This window comes from Rhea americana, unplaced genomic scaffold (assembly GCF_003343005.1).
Source record: "Rhea americana isolate MKP2758 unplaced genomic scaffold, rheAme1 scaffold_314, whole genome shotgun sequence".
NCBI classification, from domain to species: Eukaryota; Metazoa; Chordata; class Aves; order Rheiformes; family Rheidae; genus Rhea; species Rhea americana.
The window spans coordinates 525,790-543,960 of NW_028186440.1; the positions used below are offsets into that span (position 1 = coordinate 525,790).

The 18,171-nt window shown below is 41.4% G+C and overlaps 1 protein-coding gene across 1 annotated transcript in view; it reads left to right on the forward strand.

Annotated features, from left to right (window-relative positions):
* Positions 1-18,171, forward strand: part of HEPHL1 (hephaestin like 1) — a 35,021-nt gene that overhangs the window by 5,378 nt on the left and 11,472 nt on the right. The window contains exons 2-11 of the mRNA XM_085310256.1: positions 4,726-4,970; positions 5,761-5,973; positions 7,753-7,932; positions 8,578-8,832; positions 9,883-10,051; positions 10,728-10,867; positions 11,050-11,181; positions 13,376-13,587; positions 14,331-14,481; positions 15,741-15,953. Of these exons, the coding sequence (XP_085166382.1) occupies positions 4,726-4,970; positions 5,761-5,973; positions 7,753-7,932; positions 8,578-8,832; positions 9,883-10,051; positions 10,728-10,867; positions 11,050-11,181; positions 13,376-13,587; positions 14,331-14,481; positions 15,741-15,953 (1,910 nt within the window). The remainder of the gene's footprint in view (positions 1-4,725; positions 4,971-5,760; positions 5,974-7,752; positions 7,933-8,577; positions 8,833-9,882; positions 10,052-10,727; positions 10,868-11,049; positions 11,182-13,375; positions 13,588-14,330; positions 14,482-15,740; positions 15,954-18,171) is intronic.

Consider the following 18,171-nt stretch of genomic DNA (forward strand, 5'->3'; position numbering starts at 1 on the left):
GACTTTCTGCACACAAAGTGCAGCCTGACAACTAGGCTGGAGGGACAGAGTCAAGATTTGGAAGGGCAGCTCTTACATCTGTACAACACCAGAAGGATGGAAGAAATCCAGGCAGCAATATTGCAATGCCACCAGGAGGATAAAGTGATTTGGAGTGATCAGGAAAGCACAAAGAAGCAGGRAGAAAGATTGTTGGCTTGTGACCAGGGAAGAATGAGAGATAGGAGACATTTTGACAAGGAGGTGACCAGTGGAAGAGATAGGCAAAGGCAGAGAAGTAAACATTTTTAACCATTATAGCATTTGGAGCAGCAGCAGCTGCTGCAGTAACATACTGGAAAGTTAGTCAGAGGGATGGAACAAAATAGGAGATGCAGTTGAAGAGGATGTTTAACTCAGTCACTGAGAATGTGGAGTGCTACACAAGGAAGATGATTTCACCAGAATAAGGCAGATAACGGTCTGTATATGAGCACCGATGTCAAAGAGAGGGGATGAAAGCAACTAAAATCTGCAAGGGATCCTGGGGATGGGTGGCAAGGAACTACTGGCTTGGAGATATGCTGGTGTAAACAGCACAGACAGCAGAGAGTTCACAGAGCACTGCAAGGAACTCTCACGGAAAGAGCTGAAAGGGAGGAAACTTCTGTGTTCCACAAACAGAGCAGCAGAGAACATCGGACTGAGTCTGTGACATTTCACACCAACACATCTGCTGGCTGCACTGTGGCACCGGGCACAAGTACCAGACTTGCTTTCTGAAACATTTTGGCCAAGCAGACCAGCCTTTGAGGGATGTAAAGAAGCTGCTCAAACCATTCCATCATTTCTATGAGTTTTCTGTGGCTGATTCTGCTAATTCCAGCAAGGGCAGTCATTCTGCAGAAGGTCTCAAGCACTGTAATATGCAGCACAGCAACATGAATAAAGAGGCACAGAACTACTAGCTACTCACATACCAAGAYGGGCACATAGAGGTCCTCCTATATGAGGCGTGGAAACCGAGACACCTAGATTGGGACTTAAAACAACTGGTGTGCTCTGTCTTGGAATGCTGAGAACAACCAAAAAGACACGATRAAAATACATGTGTGCATAGATAGAAGAACTGGGTTCTAGCCTTTTCCAGACAGAGCAAAGAGTGAGTTTGCAGCTTCTGTGCTCCAAGAAACTCCCAAACCTCAGGGCATTTTGGGTGGGAAACTCCTCTGTTCTTCAGAGATTCAGGTCTAGAAGAAAGCRAGATACAAATGAGCCTGAGTTTCTAACACAGTGATTAGGTCATCAGCAGTGTGGGAATTTGTCTCCCAATGTTGGGCGTTTATTTTCTCTTGGACTAAAATTAAATAAAAACCCTTGGACTACAATTAAATAAAAACCTTAATTCAACAGGGCTGAGAGGTCACATTATCCCTCTCCATGTGAATTACTGTAAACCCTTTCTGGCTCTATTGCTGTTGCATCTCTTGACGACCAGAGTAGAAGAGCCACACCAACATTTTGACTGGCTATAGGAGACACCTATTGCACGGACAGCAGGCACTGCCATCATGAAGCCACTGCAGCTTGAACGGATAGAGGATTTGAATAGGACTCCTTTCAGAAAGCTGGTACTAGGAAGAACTTTTTCCTGACTCCTAGATGCTTTTGAGTAAAAGGTAGGCACAGATCACAGAGATGCTAGTGAATAAGACCTGTAGCACAACTGTAGGCACCCAGAAAGCCTCCAGTGCTTAAACCTGGATAGTTTTAAGAGTAAGTTCTTGAATGTTACCTAACTGGATTGGGGGATTCCTGCTCTGTGCATTTATATGAGTTAGACTCATGTCAAATACTTGACCAAGGTAACTCAAAAAGTGTGCATTCTTCCAGGACACAGTTCTCCTTCTGGAGGAAAGACAGCATATCCCATGGCTCTGTAGTTATGAAAAAGTGTGCAGGTGCTGTCTGGTCAGAGATCCAGGAGCACAGGGGGATTGTCATCAGGTGGAAAACACAGTGGCACTGCAACAAGTCATTTTGAATATTTTGTGGCTCATGAAAAAGGAAAGATTTCTGTTGAAAATAATTACTTTCTGAAAAAAAATGTTGTTTCCATTTGAATTTTTTCCTAGAGAAAAATTTTAAAAWATCATTTTTAATATTAATTTATAATTTGAATTATGGCATGGTCATATGAAAGTATGTGCATTTACACTGCACTATTACTATTGCTTACTACTCTGTAGTAACTTCTCTTGTGCCAGATCTTCCCCTTAGGCAATGAACACATGTCTTACCCTTCAGTGAGGGTGGGGTAGCTTGCCAAGCCGTGTTATGCACGTGGTAGATATCACAAAGCAGCTAATTCACTGAAAATCCATACTTCTTGGCATTTGTTCCTCAGTCGTGCTTTTGGGGTCTTCCTCTCTGATATACATTTTCCATGATAGGACTGAGAAGCTTCTATCCCTTGCCCTCCATCCTAGCTGAGTGTTTCTGCCACTGTGGTATCATTGGTGATGGTTTCCTTTGTGCCCAGATAGCTCTTGGTTGGTCTATGTCATGAACCATATCTTTCAAATGAAAAATCATTCTTTCTGGAAGCTTTTAAATTTGGATCACTTCAGGGATCTTCTCTACATGGTGGTCACACAGGTGTAATGGCCGCAGGTGTGGATGCTGCGAATCATGGTGTCAGACAGGGATGGCTTGCTGGGGGATGGGAAAGCTGTAGGTCTTATGGTGAAGAAAATATAGCATACAGCTGCATCTTTCAAGTCATATTTGATCCAACACCTACCTTGTTGTTGGTACTGTAAAAAAGCAGCAAAACAAAAATGGAGTAAACAGCTCAGTTACAAAAACTCACAACAAATAGGGAATTGTCAAATTTCTGCCAGTGATATTTCATGAATACTTAGTTCATTTTTTTATGAATTTATTGGAAAGCATAAAAGTTCAAACAATCTTCAGGGCATGCAAAAASTCATTGAGCATTAAACTAGGTGAAATTGGTCATATAGCCTATACTTGGTTCTGTGGTAAAGAGGGGYAATTTGAACATTATATGCCAAATTTAGGTTTATCTATGTGCATCAGGCTTGAAAGACATGTCCTGGAGAGAAGTAAAGAAGATTTAAGGATAGGTGAACTGAACGTGGGTTGACAGTATGATGTTATTGACAAAGGGGCAAACCTATTTCCTAGTTGTATAAGCAAAGAAATAYTGTCTGGGAGCATCTCTGGCATTAGCTGGAATACTACTTATGTGAAGTTCTTGTGTTGAGACTTCAAAAGAGTTATTGAAAAATTGGAAAGCTTTCAGAAAAGAGCTTCAGGAAAAATTTATGGCATAAAGAATCTCAATCTGTTGGTTTGTCCAAAACAAGGGTAGGAGGMCATTTAATCAGAATATGCAAGTGCCTGCATGGAAAAGAAGTTTTTGATAGTATATGGCCTCTTTAATCTAAGAGAGAAAAAGCATGATGGGAACCAGTGGCTGGAGTCTGGAGCTAGACAGTTTTAAGTTACGAATAAAATTCGGGATTCTAACAAAGAGAGTATTTGATAACTATAACATGTCAATCACTAACCATGAGCCAGCAAGGTGCCCTTGTGGCCAAGAAGGCCAATAGTATCCYGTGCACTAGGAAGAGTGTTGCCAGCAGGTGGAGKGAGGTGATCCTGCCCCTCTACTCAGCCCTGCTGAGGCCTCATCTCGAGTACTGYGTCCAGTTCTGGGCTCCCCAGTACAAGAGAGACATGGAGCTACYRGAGASAGTCCAGCGTAGGGCTACGAAGATGATAGTCCCTACAAAGTCCCTATGAAGGGACTAGAGCATCTGCCCTACGAGGAACGKCTGTGAGAGCTCGGCCTGTTCAGCCTGAGGAAGAGAAGACTGAGAGGGGATCTTATCAAYGTGTATAAGTATCTGAAGGGAGGGTGTCAAGAGGATGGGGCCAGATTCTTTTCAGTTGTCCCATGCAACAGGACAAGAGGCAACAGGCACAAACTGAAACACAGCAAGTTCCACCTGAAAATGAGGAAGAACTTCTTTCCTGCGAGAGTGACAGAGCACTGGACCAGGTTGCCCARAGAGGTTGTRGAGTCTCCTTCTCTGGAGATATTCAAAACTCACCTGCATACCATCATGTGCAATGTGMTCTAGGTGACCCAGCTTGAGCAGGGTAGTTGGACTAGATGATCTGCAGAGGTCTCTTCCATCYTCAATCACTATGAGATTCTGTGTTTCTGTGATATGGTGGGTTCGCCATTTCTTGAGTTGCTATACAACATAGGCTCTGACATTTTCTGTAAAATTATTTTGTGCTTAATTTTTAGGATATCTAGCTGATTATAGTTGCTATTGCCAGCTTTCAGAAAATCCTTGAATCAATTTATTTTTCTTTCCCATCTGAACAGTCATGTGTTTGGATGCAAGGTTTCAATCTTGCAAAAGAGGGAGAAGGTACTAAAATCGTACAGAAAGGCCTGAGTAACAGGTCCTCAGATGAAGACTTTTATTAACTGTACCAAAGGCCAGACCTTCAAGTAGAGCAGCTGTTAGAGAGCAAAAATGAACTTGAACCCAATTAGCGTTGTCCAGGTTGAWTCCTTAGCATTTGTTCCATAACCTATATGATATACTCCAGGGAACTACTTATATGAACTGCAAGCACCAATCTTTCAATATCTCCAAAAGGAGTTTTTGTCTTTATATTATTTTCGCTTYCCAACACTAGGTTTGCAAGTGTATATGCAACAAGAGGAGCCAACCGGATAGGACGTGTGTACAAAAAGGCTATTTTTAGACAATTCACTGATGACACTTACTCCCAGGAGATCCCCAAAGCAGCCTGGCTGGGTTTTCTGGGGCCAGTCTTGAAAGCTGAAGAAGAGGATGTCTTTATCATCCACTTAAAGAACTTTGCTTCCCGGCCATACTCTGTGCATCCGCATGGGGTATTCTATGACAAGGACTCAGAAGGTAAAAGCTGTTTTGCCTTTTTTCTTTCCTTTTTTTTTCTCCTTTTCCCTTTGAGTAGTGAATATCATGGGTAAAAGTATAAAAAGTATAAAAGTGTATAAAACAATTTATATTATTCTGGCCATTGACTTTGGATCACTGTAAAGCTCATCAGTAATAGCAGCTGATGACTAAAACYAGGAACATCTCATCTCTTAAAACTTTTTGCCAGAAACCTGAGATGCCTGGAATAGATCAGGCAGCAAAACAGGTTAGATGTCTTTTTTTTTTCCTGAATTGTTCTGCTGAACTTAGTCATTGCTGTACCTTCTTCCTACCTCTACCCTATCTGCGTGCATAGAGTTCTTGTAAGCAAATTACTTCCTCTTTACAGGGACGTAACTTGCATGGTTTAATTTTCAGAAGGCAAGAACTATTCATGTGTATTTCAGTTGATGRAGTGTATGGATTTGTCTACCTTCATTACTCTTATCAATTTTCTGTGAGAAGATACAAAATATTAGATGGCAAAACGTGTGGATGATTGCCTGATGAAAGTAAAGAGCCAAGGAAAAATTAGAGCCTGTTAAATATGTTTTCAAAGCCATTGTCTACTGATATGYGATAGTTTTAATTCTCAGTGCTATTAATTTCCTCATATATTCTGATTTTTTCGCAATTTCTCAGTGATTATGACTGCTGCTATTATTTTTGAAAGCTGATACAATAATATAGAATTTACACATTTATTTAAGGAAAACAATTTTTCTGATACAGGGGGATAAAAGCTTCCTTTTTTTTAATGCATTAGGAGCGCTTTACCCAGATGGAACCGGTGGTAAAAGCAAAGAAGATGATTTTGTTGTTCCTGGTGGAAACTACACGTACACATGGCCAGTAAGGAAAGATTATTCCCCAACTTTGTCAGACCCCAACTGCTTGACTTGGATTTACCATTCTCACATTGATACACCAAGAGATATTGCATCTGGTTTAATTGGGCCACTGCTGGTTTGTAAAAAAGGTACTGAGCTAGAAACATTGACAAAGCAAGCCCCTCTGCCAGGCTTGGCACCTTAACAGTCATTTTTGCTTACAGGTATAAACCTGATGATCTAGAATCTATCCCTACATAGCCCATAAAAAGGGGAAGGAATAGCTGGCCAATTCCAGGAGCATCCCAGGGTAGGTATTGTAGCTCTGGGACAATTCCCTTCCTGCTCCCCTTTGGCTTCACAAGAGATTTGCCTCACCTGGTGGAGGGACTGTAGCATGTTCTGTGGCTAGCTGGTCATGACTAAGACCAAAAATAAATGCTCCAGAACTGGGATCGTTTCAGGACAGTCAAAAGACTCATTGCCCAGAAAATGAAATTAAGTCTGGGCAGGTTACTTTGCTATTGGTATTCATGTATTTGAAAGCCCAGCATTCCTTGTCATTTTATTCYCATATGAACTATATATTTATATTTGCCAATAACATATTCATACAGGRATGTGCTCTGAACAGGTGAAGTGACAGCCTGTCCCATGTGCATTATCGTCTGCTAATTTTATGCTGRAGTGGTCAAGAACCATATACCAGCCCTCTCCCCTCTGTCAGCTGATCATTGTCCCTTCTCCACCTGGGATACATGTAATTTTTCCACCACATCTTTCCAGTACCTCCTTCAGTACAAACCCAGCCGTGATTTTATATACAGAACATGTACCTGGGTCAGTCTTCATATGTTCAGAAGAAGAGAAAGACTGCAGTGTGGAAAGGACAGGCCTGGTCTCCAACTTAACTCATATAATCAAAATCTCTCAGACTTATTTCTCCCAGGGAGCCTCTGAAATCTGCAGAACCACCTGAATATGTGAAACTGAGCTGCTAACTRTGGGACAATAAGCAAAGCTAGGGTACAGCAAATTAAAACCAATCCTAGCCTGGAAGGACAGATTACCTGCATGTTCAGTCTTGAATTTGTCAAGGTAGAATTCTGCATGACGTTACTGTTTCACTCCTTCTCTGTCTGGAAGGTAGTGAATGACATGGCTCATGGTTAGGCTTTGGGACTCTTTGTTATAGGCTAGGGGAATGCAACAGTGCAAGGTTCAGAGGCAGGGCAATTAGATGAAATAGAAATCAGTCAGAGGTTAATAATAGATTACCCAGTACAGCCACTCCTATATTCTCACATTATTTTCCAAATGATTATTCAAATAATGACACTGAACTTAGCCTGAGTAGGTGAGATTCATCCTGTGTTTAGCCTTTTAAAATTTAAGTATCCATCCCAAGCGGATTGCCTAAGCTTCCTCATTAGTCCATGGAGAGTGGCCACGTACAGATGGCCATTTGGCAGGCACAGTTCTACCGCGACTTCAGTGCAAAAGAAATGCAGGCTACCACTTGCCTCTCCCTAACCCCTAACCAAAAAAAAGTCACTGGTTTCCAGATGGATCAGGTCCATGACCTGGCTCACTGTGTAGGCACGACGATGCTAGTACTGACTAAAGGTCAGGGCTGGGGACAGTGGCTAAGGATGGGGAAAATGAGACAGAATCTTTTGGCAGCTACTTGTTCCTATGTCAAGTAAGAACAATCATGAAATACCAATTTCTAGAATCACCTATCTGTTCAAAGGCTGTAGAGAGGGGTAAAGATGTCTTAGAGGAGTGAAATTAGCTGAGATKCATCCTGCCTTATAGATCATGGGCTGAGTACTGTATTTCCTCAAGTGCCCCGTAGTTATTGTCATTTTTAAATTCAACCCTTCCCAAGATTTTTCCTAGCATTTTCCTTTTTGTTTGTAATTTAGGAACTGCAGATGACACTTCAATAGAAAGGACTGGTGCTGCTAACACTTTTGCCCTGATGTTTAGTATTGTAGATGAAAACTTCAGTTGGTATCTTGATGAGAATATAAACACCTTCTGTTTAGAACCAACCACAGTGGACAAGGAGGATGAAAGGTTCCAGACCAGCAACCGAATGCATGGTGAGCAGGACTCTTGAGTATATAGCAATAATATATAGTAGTGACCTGGCTTTTTCATTTCAGTGGGACTTTCTGTCCCTTGTGTTATCTCTCCCTTCTCTGTGTCTCATCATGAAATGGGTCAGGATGTTAAATTGCCATGCTGATAGGCTGCATAAAGTCTAGGAGCCAAAATATTTTTCAAAATATGACTCTTGTTCTGATACATTGTCAGATTTGGAAGCTGATGAAGAGAGAGCTAACTAGACTGACTTGACTGATATCAGACTTTTCAAATCTAAATTGCTTGAGACATGTGTATAATGACATATTTATAACTTGGAATAAGAGGGGAGAGATTCCAGAGATGCTAAATAGCTGCAGAATGAATGAAGTTCATAATCAGGCCCTTTGGTGATGACTTGGCTTTTGCAGTATCTCAATATCACTTAGGAAGTTTTTCACAGACTCAGCAAGAGAATTTGGACCATTAGATTATCCAGACTTGTAACCTGACATTTCAAAAATGTTGCCTGTGTGCAAGTTACTCATCTTTGGACACAGAGTGGACATTCAGACAGCTTTAGGATCYGGAATCATCCTGAGAAACAGGGTCAGAGGCACTTGTCTTTCATCTCTCATGAAGTCTCATACTTTTATTTTTAGCTATTAATGGATATATTTATGGCAATCTCCCTGTCTTGGAGATGTGTGCTGATGAACCTGTGTCCTGGCACTTGTTTGGAATGGGAAGCGAGATAGATATCCACGCAGCATATTTCTACGGCCACACATTCACTAACAGAGGCCAGAGGGCAGACGTCGTCGGTCTGTTTCCAGCAACGTTCACCACAGTGGAGATGACTCCTGGGAATGCAGGAAGATGGCTGATAACTTGTCAGGTTAATGAACATTTACGAGGTACAGTGTTACAGAGCTCCCTCATCATTTCAGATACAAAGCTCAGCTTGCATTATGCTAGGAAAAGAAAACTGAGAGAGCTGCTTCCGGTGGGAGCAGGACTTGAATCTTTTTTCTGACTACCTGATCACCTAGGAACCAACTATTTAACCAGATAAAGATCATGAGTATGAATTTAGCCATCAATGAAAATTATATATGTTGGGCCAGTYTTCAGTTAATGCAAATGACTTAATTGTAAAAATAGGCAATTCATTTGCTAAACCAATGTTGACACAGCACTTTATATATAAACTGGAGATTTTAATGAGTGATGAGAAGAGCCTCCATCTTCACTTTSTGTTGAAGAAATAGACACTCAGAGAAAAATCATGTCAGCTAAGCACTTTATAGCTTTTTCCTTTACAGAAATCTAACAAAAATTGCCACTGTTTTCCTGAAGGTTGGTAAGAAACAATTACATGAAGGAATTTGAAAATGGTATTGTGATATCTACACGACGTGGGAGATACAAAGCACCTACCATAATCCAGGTGTTTGGTGTTGTATAATTGTAATATCAGAATCARTCACCTATTGGAAAAATGTTTGCTTTTAAGAACTTGATCATCAATTTCAGTGGGATTTAAATTAGGCGTAACAGACCAGATTCTAGCAAGCAGTGAGCACCTTCAGTGTGATMCTAACCAGCTTCTCTCTTCCTATGGAAGTCAAGGAGAGGTGGGCCATTCAGCACATCACAGGAGGCACTCTGACCCTGGAAATGGTTCTACCATCCTCAGGAGTAAATAAGCTTGCTAAAGAGTGTCACTGATGTCAGTAGGATTCACTTGTGGTGTGATGTACCGCCTTGCAAGAGAAGATGATAGAGTCTGACCCAGAGAAGGCAGAGGGAGTCTATAAAAGTAGAAATTTATCTAAATGATCCCAGTCATTTTTTCCAATCCATGTAGCTCCTGTCTAGAAACTTTTGAATGTGCATTTTTATCTGCGAGATTGTTGACTCTGCAGCTGGCACAAGAACTGTCTCCAGACTCTTTCTCCTCTCAGGTGGTATGGAGGCACTATATGATGTTCAACTCTGCCAGAAAAACCTTTCTCRGCCTTCATCACTCAGTCACAAAAGACTATATTATATTGCTGCTGAAGAAGTACTCTGGAATTATGGACCTGACGGTTACGATAAATTCACTGGGCAGGGTTTAAATGCCACTGGCAGGTAAGCCTTCTTGTCCTTTCGTGTTTTGTTTTAATTTCAGGTGTCTGGRTGAGACTTTCCAAGTGAATCATCAGGGCTAGGTACTGCACTATTATTAATTTTAATTGAAAGGAACAGGGAGGAATGGATTTAAACAACCTTGTTGATAAATTAGATTCATGAGATGCTCTGATTTGTCTTCTGGAAGCAGTTATCTCACTCCACTAACTACATGGAGAAAGTGAATCCTGATGAGGTACACAAAGTTCAACAGAATGAATACCACTAAGCCTAGATGCCTTAGGCAGCTTTCACACTTTCAATCTGTGTGTCTCGGAAGTGCTATAATGGTAGATTTTCCCCTCCTGTTACTACTGATGATGATGAATTGTATCATGGTGTCTCCTAGAAAAAATATAGAGGATTAGARATCTATAGTGCACATGTAATGACATAGGTCTTGCCCTAAGTAAGTTGGGATTAAATGTAAGGAAATCTAATGCACAATGAATGCACATATTAACTAATTTCTAACTGAAATACAGATCAGTAATATCCCCCTTGGCCTCCTACAAAACTATGCAGAAACTAGTAATCTGGTGGTCATTTCTTTCATGGCTATAATAGCTTTGTCCCAAATGAAGAGTTCTGCCTGAATCTCCAATTATTTAACCATTCTGATTTGTTAACTCCACAGTGAATCTGCAATATATTTTGCACAAGGCACTGACAGAATAGGAGGGCAATACTGGAAAGTTCATTATGTGGAATATACTGATGCAAAGTTCAGAAAAAGGAAGATCCAGTCAGAGGATATGAAGCACCTGGGAATACTTGGTATAGTAAATACTTTCCTATCATGTCACTCCATTGGGTTTAAATGTAGAAGTCCATTTGGATCCAGAGGGGAACTCTGTGCGTGCTCTCTCTTCTTTGGATGAAATCAGCCTCTCTTCTTTAGATGAAAACATGTTAGCTGGCAGCTCTTCTGATACTTTCCTTTACTCTCTTTTTTCAAGGTCCTGTTATAAAAGCTGAAGTGGGAGATACAGTGCTAGTTACTTTTGCCAACAAAGCTAAGAGGAACTATAGCATTATGGCCCATGGTGTAAGCTACAGCAAGCTGTCAGAAGGTGTTACATACTTAGATGGTAAGTTTTAACTCTATTATTGTATTGTTTTACCCACAATAACATTGTTCTAAAATTCTTCTGTTGCCCTGCAACTTTTGACCTTTTCATGGATTTTAAGGCATAGAAGGGATGACTTGGTTAGTTTGTATCTAGCTTATATGTCAACTCTGTCATCTAAGTTTAACCCTTAAACATTAGGTGTCATGTCTTATTGTATAGTCAGTGGCAAGAAACGATCCCTTCAGAGGCTGACAGGTTCCATTTACTGTGAACACCTTGTCTTAGGAGATAATGAGCTGCCCTCTGGAGGTGTCTCTCTGTTGAATATAGAAGGAGCCTAGACCTGGGTTAGGAACCTAAGCTTTAGAGCAGTAAGGTTAGGTGAGCTGAATCCCATCCATACTCTCTACAGAGAGAACATTGTGGTCTCCAAAAGATTCTTTCACTGCATTTGCAGCACTGAAGATTTCTTGTAGTCTGCTTTGTTTCCACTAAAACGTATCAGAACAAACTCCCAGGACATAATCCCTCTTTGAGAACTGTGCCAACAGAATTAGGTCAACATAAAAACTCATAAAATCATCTAATCAAATCAACAAAAGTTCATAAAATCAACGCAAAAGGATCATCAAGTTCTGTTACATCTCGAGTCACTGACCTTGGATCACAGCACATTTGGCAGCAAGCCTCGGTATGTCTTGAAACAAGATAGCTTAAGTTCARCCTAGAAATCAACTGCACAGTCCCTAATACCACCAATGGCAGGTAGGGAAATATGGTTTCCCTCTGCTCACACTCATGTTGTGCTGTCAGTTAACACCCCCCAGTAACAGTGTCTGTTGGCATTGCACCCTTTGATGTGGAGCAAAATCAAAACAAACCCTGCAGTTCAGCAGCAGTGTGAGCTGCACATCTCTGGGTTTTGGGGGAGGAAACTGACTCCACATTTATCTCTTCCTAATAAGAGGAATTGTCTTTCTCTTCGTCTCTTGCTGTAGCCCCTGTGTCTTAGATTTCTACCATATCTGTCTCCCAGAGTGTACAGATGCAGAGAGGTTGCAGTTGACACTGAAGGAACATTATTTTTCAAAGGCTGTGCATTATCTGGGTGCAAACTTATCGTATGCTACGCTTTAGCTAAACATACCTAAGGCTCACTAGACACTTTTTTTTTTCAGTTGTGCTCTCAGAAAATATTCTTCTATGTTGCATTTGGTGTTTGTCCAGTCTCAGATATTTTTTTCTCATTGAACCARTGTTCTTCTGTTTACTGAGTGCTGTTGCAGGGTGAATTTTGTAGCATTGAATAGTGTTGCTGGAGCACTCTGTTTTGTTTTATAGTTTACGGCCCCTAGTATGTGTTTAAAAGAAATATTGACATTTTCACTCATATCTAAGTCTTCAAGAGAATTGTCCCTGAGGCATTCCATGATCTTGATAATAACTAAAGCAGTAAATACAAAATTAGGTCAGTGCAGTCTTCTATTGAAAGACACATCTGACTGCTGAGAGAAGCCAGTCAATGGGTGCCTCAGCTTTAAATAAAATTTCTGGTTTGATCTCCCTCATATCAAAGATCAAAAAYGTTGTTTAGTGCTTTTTTCTACAATGGGTGCAGAGCTGACTGCTTTTCCCAATTTCCCTTTCAAGTCCRTTTTGTCAGTCTTCCCTCAATGGATATCAACACTCTTTTACAGTGGCTAAATTACATGAGTGGTGCTATTTCCACGTTGTGCATGGCAGCAAACAAACACCTAAATCCGTTAAAAGAMGCTTCTAAAAGAAGTAAGAGCAACTGCCCTTTGGAGAATATGACAGAGTTTTGTGTTCATTGCTGCAAAATTAAAAAGAAATAATTATCAGGGTCAGTTTTGGGTTGAATTTCTAAACAGTCACAGCTCCAGCTGCACTTGCTGAGGCAAATGATTTGTTGAAGCCATTTATGAGCAAGGAGGAGTTCTGCATGTATGGTTGGGTAGCATCAGCCTGCCCGAAGCAGTTAAACTCATTTTGCTGGGAATGGGCTCAGTATGTTGCATACAGTCCAGCTGTCCTGGCGGCAGAAGTCCCCAGACTATGGGATGGTGGTTTGTCTGGACGGGGGAGCCTGCTGGCAGGAACCAGCAGCTGTGTCTGACTTCCAACTAGTGCCTATATTCTGGTAGATGTAACCTTTGTGCAACCTTTGCAATACTCAATTTCCTGTTTGCAGGATATCCAAAGCCGGGAGCCCATGTTAAACCAGGTGAGACATTCACGTACAAATGGAGAGTGCCCGAAAATGGAGGCCCAACAGAAAGTGACCCACCGTGCCTGACCTATCTGTACTACTCAGCAACTGATGCCGTCAAGGACACCAACTCYGGCCTTGTGGGGCCTTTGTTAGTGTGTCGGAAGAACACATTGAACCCTGACGGGACACAGGTACCCAAAACATTCCCACTTAATTTTGAAGAGTTTAAACTCTTAAATTCATGAGAAATGTCATTTCTCACACTGCAAGATGACCCRGGGAAGGTGGAGAAGGTGAAACTGATATCTGACAGAGACAGCATTCCTCCTTCCGTATCCCTGGGTTTCCCATCTTTTTCCTTCTTCCCTTATTTTTTACAAGACAATTATCTAAGCCTGTCAGGTAAGTCTCATAAGTTTTGAATTTCCCATCTGATTCTGATTTTGCCTGTGCACTGGGTTGTTCAGATCTGGACCCAAGGTTGGCAAAGGGTCTGATGAAAACTGTYGATCCAAATCTGTAGCTGAATGTTGTCGGAATTCAGATCTGTGGCTTTGAGATAGTTTTGGAGAACTGTGTATCATTTTGTAACTTAAATTATGTAGTGGAGGTTGAAATGTAAACACCCGTAAGAACTTTGTGAAGCATATTATAAAACACATATACAAGCACCTATGCAAACACCTGTAAGAACCAGAGTAGAACACAGAGTCCTCAGTTTGGAGACGAAATCTTGATTGTCCAAGATTTATCCTTCCGGTTGATGGAAGAGTGCCAATCTCTTTCTCTATAAGGACATACCAATAAGACTGACAACCATTGCAACAGTTTGTCTTTTTATTGCAGTGTTTGAGGGAAAGAAAGTTTTACTTGGGTGCTTCTGCATACACTTTGGTTTTATTRCCTAATGCCTTCGTTTCCTCCTTGGCTACAGAAAGGAATAGATAGAGAATTTTACCTACTCTTTTCAATCTTTGATGAGAACGACAGCTGGTATCTGAACAAAAATATTGAAGCATTTGCTGGAGACCCTTCAAAAGTAGACAAAGACAATGAAGATTTCAAGGAATCCAACAAAATGCATGGTATGAAAAGTCAAATATCTGTTAATAAGACCTTTCTTGCAGCTGCATTAGAAAGACAATCTGKCAGATTTTATCATCATTCATAGCTGACTATATTGCACTCGAGGAGGAGGGGAAAAGCCAGCAGTTACAATTACAGCCAGCTTCTGATGCCTTTTGAATTCCTGTTGAATCCTTAGTCCAATTAGGAATCAATGTATCCACCTACCACATATACCACGTATGTCTGGAGAAAGGGGACAGAGTCTAACTTTGAGATATTACACTTGGGTCTATAGGAAGGCCATAGTCAGACACCAACTGCAGAAAAGGCTGATATTCACTGGTAATTTAAATTTAGCTGCAGGACTTCACAGTGAATCAGATAATGTTCACCCACTGTGTTCTACCAAATCTCTCTTGAGCAGTGACAGGAAGGGCAAAGACCAGGGAAATGGCTAATAGTGGTTTGCAGTATCACTTCTGTGCAGACCTCCTCATTGCAGCTTCTGACATGACAGACTTGAGCAAATCACATAACTTCTCTGTGCCTTAGTTTTCTGACAGCACTGAGAATATATGTTGGTAGTCAACAGGTAACTATGAAGCAAAGTGCATGAAACACGCTGTATATACAGCACCTCCCACCACTGGGCACCCTGGAGTGATTCTGGTTGTTTTAACGCTTTTCCTGTAAATTCACCACTGGGCTTTCTGGACCGTCTTATTTTATTGTTTTGTTATGAGGTGGTATCTCATACTAAAGTTTCATTCTGCTGTAGCATCTTTTATCCAGTGGCCACAAAGAACTTCTAAGAATTAGTGAGTTCTGCCTCACAATGCCTTTGTGAAGGAAAGAGAGTCATATAGAAACCAAAGTGGAAATCAAATGTCAAAATCACGCAAGAAGGCTACATCAGAGATGAAATTATAATTCAGACTCCATTCCATGGCCTTCATGATCAGATTATATCTTTTCTATGATGAAAGCAGCTACTTAATTTATAGGTGTAACTGGTGTCTRTGAAGCACTTTGAAAAGCTACATCGGTGTAAAGGTTCCATTTTAGTGTCTAAAAAGAAATGTAGATGCTCAGAAAATACAGGATTAGCACCGAGGCATTAATCTGGTGTCAATCAGTGCTACTTTGCTTACAAATTGCCCCTTTAATTAGTGCTGTGACTTGTTCAGTCACAGATCTCTTGTTGTAGACATGCTAGGGGGTATTTGCTGAATTACCATCTGTCTTCTACTAACCAGAMTATTTCCTTCTCCTTCAGCTGTCAATGGCTACTTGTTCGGCAATCTGCCAGGCTTGACCATGTGCAAGGATGAYCAGGTTTCCTGGCATCTCATTGGGCTGGGCAGTCACTACGACATGCACGGAGTTCATTTTCAAGGAAACATCATCAATTTGAGAGGGATGACACGGGACAGCCTGGCCTTGTTTCCTCATTTATCGGGAACAGCACTGATGCAGCCAGACTGTGTGGGTATGTCCCTGAGCTTATCTTAGTGTTGTGGCATTTACAGAAATTAGACAGCCTAAATAATGCTTTCRATGAGATGCTCTACTCTGTTCTGGGAGCACAAGAGAGCCTTGAAGTGTTGGGACTGCGGGAAACTTGGCTTGATTGAGAWTTCAGGCTGGGTTACTTTTCAGGCATGTGCTGTAAGTCAAATATATATGATTGCCAGTTTTTGATGAGCTTGGGACAGGCAGACCAGCAGACAGATAACTACAGGGATGCTCACAAAATTTCCATAACTCTCAAAACAGATTTTTTTAGCAAAGGATTCACTGCTATGCAGATAGTCAGCGTCAGTTAAGATAATTTAGAACTTCAATAATACCTAGTCCACAGGAGATTCCTCAAGAGTGTGTACATAAAAAATACTTTTAATTCTCATGTAAAATCCAGTGATACACTTTTCAAGACTAACAGGGGATGATTTCTTGGTTGGAGAAGTTTCAGATAAGCTTTAAGCTAARGAGTGCAAATGTCACTTTTCTTTACATCTCTGTAAAACTCTCATCAGAGTTTTGCAAGACTATCCTGAGGGCCACCTTTGGCCYGGGTACCCAATAGAAGTAACTGTTGGACCTGTGTGCATGTGCCAAGCCTAGGGTTAGACAACTCGTTCTGGTGTCTATCTGACATGAACAGAATCTGACAGCAGATTCTTTCCTTGCACRTATCTTCTGCAGTTCCACCATCTGTCATGTAAGAGTAGTGCAGGAAGCACATGAAATAGTAAATTCTAGGAATTTATTTTTGCGGGCTAACCTTCTACTGGCAATAAGGGTAAATGAATGAATTTTCAGATCTTTACAGTAACCAATAACTGTGAGTTAACTAAATGCTATTTTATCTTTTCATAACTTTTCCCTTAGAAGCACAAGGGAGGGACTAAGACTCAGTCTGGAGGGATTTATGCTTCTGATTTTGGTTCTACCATTGACTTACRAAGTCAGACGTGTAACTCACTGAAATTGTCAGCTTCCTCATATGTTAAACAACAAGGAAAACACCTTCCTGCTTCATGAGAGTGTTGGCAGGCAGAGCTACACAGGGCCATGCTGTGGGCAGCTTCTGCTCAAGTCGGTGGGAAGGAGAATACAATTGTTAAAATACAGCCCATGACATGCCAAGAGATGCTCCCACTGTCACTGCAGCCTTGCCCATCCAGAAGCAAAACACCAGGCCTGCAGCAGTTTGGCATCTCTTGGAGGGAAAGCAAGAGTCAGAGCTGCAGCTTTAACTCAGTCATTTTTACCCCACATAGGGGCACYCAGCCAAATGGCTATAGGCAGGATCTTCCCGTTCATTAGAGGCGTTCTTGTGTTAGGGATTGTGCATGGTTGATCTGTATCTGAAGTGTGAATTTTCTAAGAGGCTTCAATTAACTGTATTATGTTGAGCAACTGCACAGGCCCAGCCGGGAGACTCTTGTGCACCCCAAGGCCAGTGCAGCAACTCTGTGCTCAAGGACAAGGAAATGATATCTCTGACACACGCAGGCTTTTCGGTTGTGCCTTTATCAGTGTTTGCAAGGCAAGGTTAGGACTACTGGGTACTGAGAGCTCTGCTTTTGCTCCTGGCTTTACCAGTGCATTTAAAGCTCCACAGCTGGACTGCTGACCAGCTAAGAGCAGACACCGGATAGCTGTCCAGAGCCCAGGTCAGTGTCATCAGTGACCCCAGGTGAACTCAAACCACTTCAAACCTGTTGAGAAAATGTCCATCATCACCTAACTGAGGCTTTCAGCAGCCTCCAGCTAGATTTGCCCCTTGCTCTTAGCCCATACTATGACCCAGATCCTCCTGTGTCCTCCTATAACCTAGGTTTTATAGGCTGGAACCCTAAGAAGTCTTATGTGTGTGTTTGCCCTTCAGCACATGAATATTAGTCTGAATTCCCATCATCTTAAGTCTTGGGGCCGTGGAAAATATGGTGACTAAGGCAGGTAATCAACATATACATTTTATTGACTAGTTTTCCCTTCAGTCCCTAAGACTCCCATGGATATTTTTCAAAGTTAGTAAGGAACTAGTAGGGCTCCAGATGACATAAATATCCAGTCACTTGGCTTTGTGTGCTACATCATGGTTTAGGTTAGTCTGAGGACATATCAGAGATGTACAAGGCACAGGACCGAGTTTGCTGTCCAGTTTTTGAGTTAGAATTACCTAAATCTCAAGAGCTTTC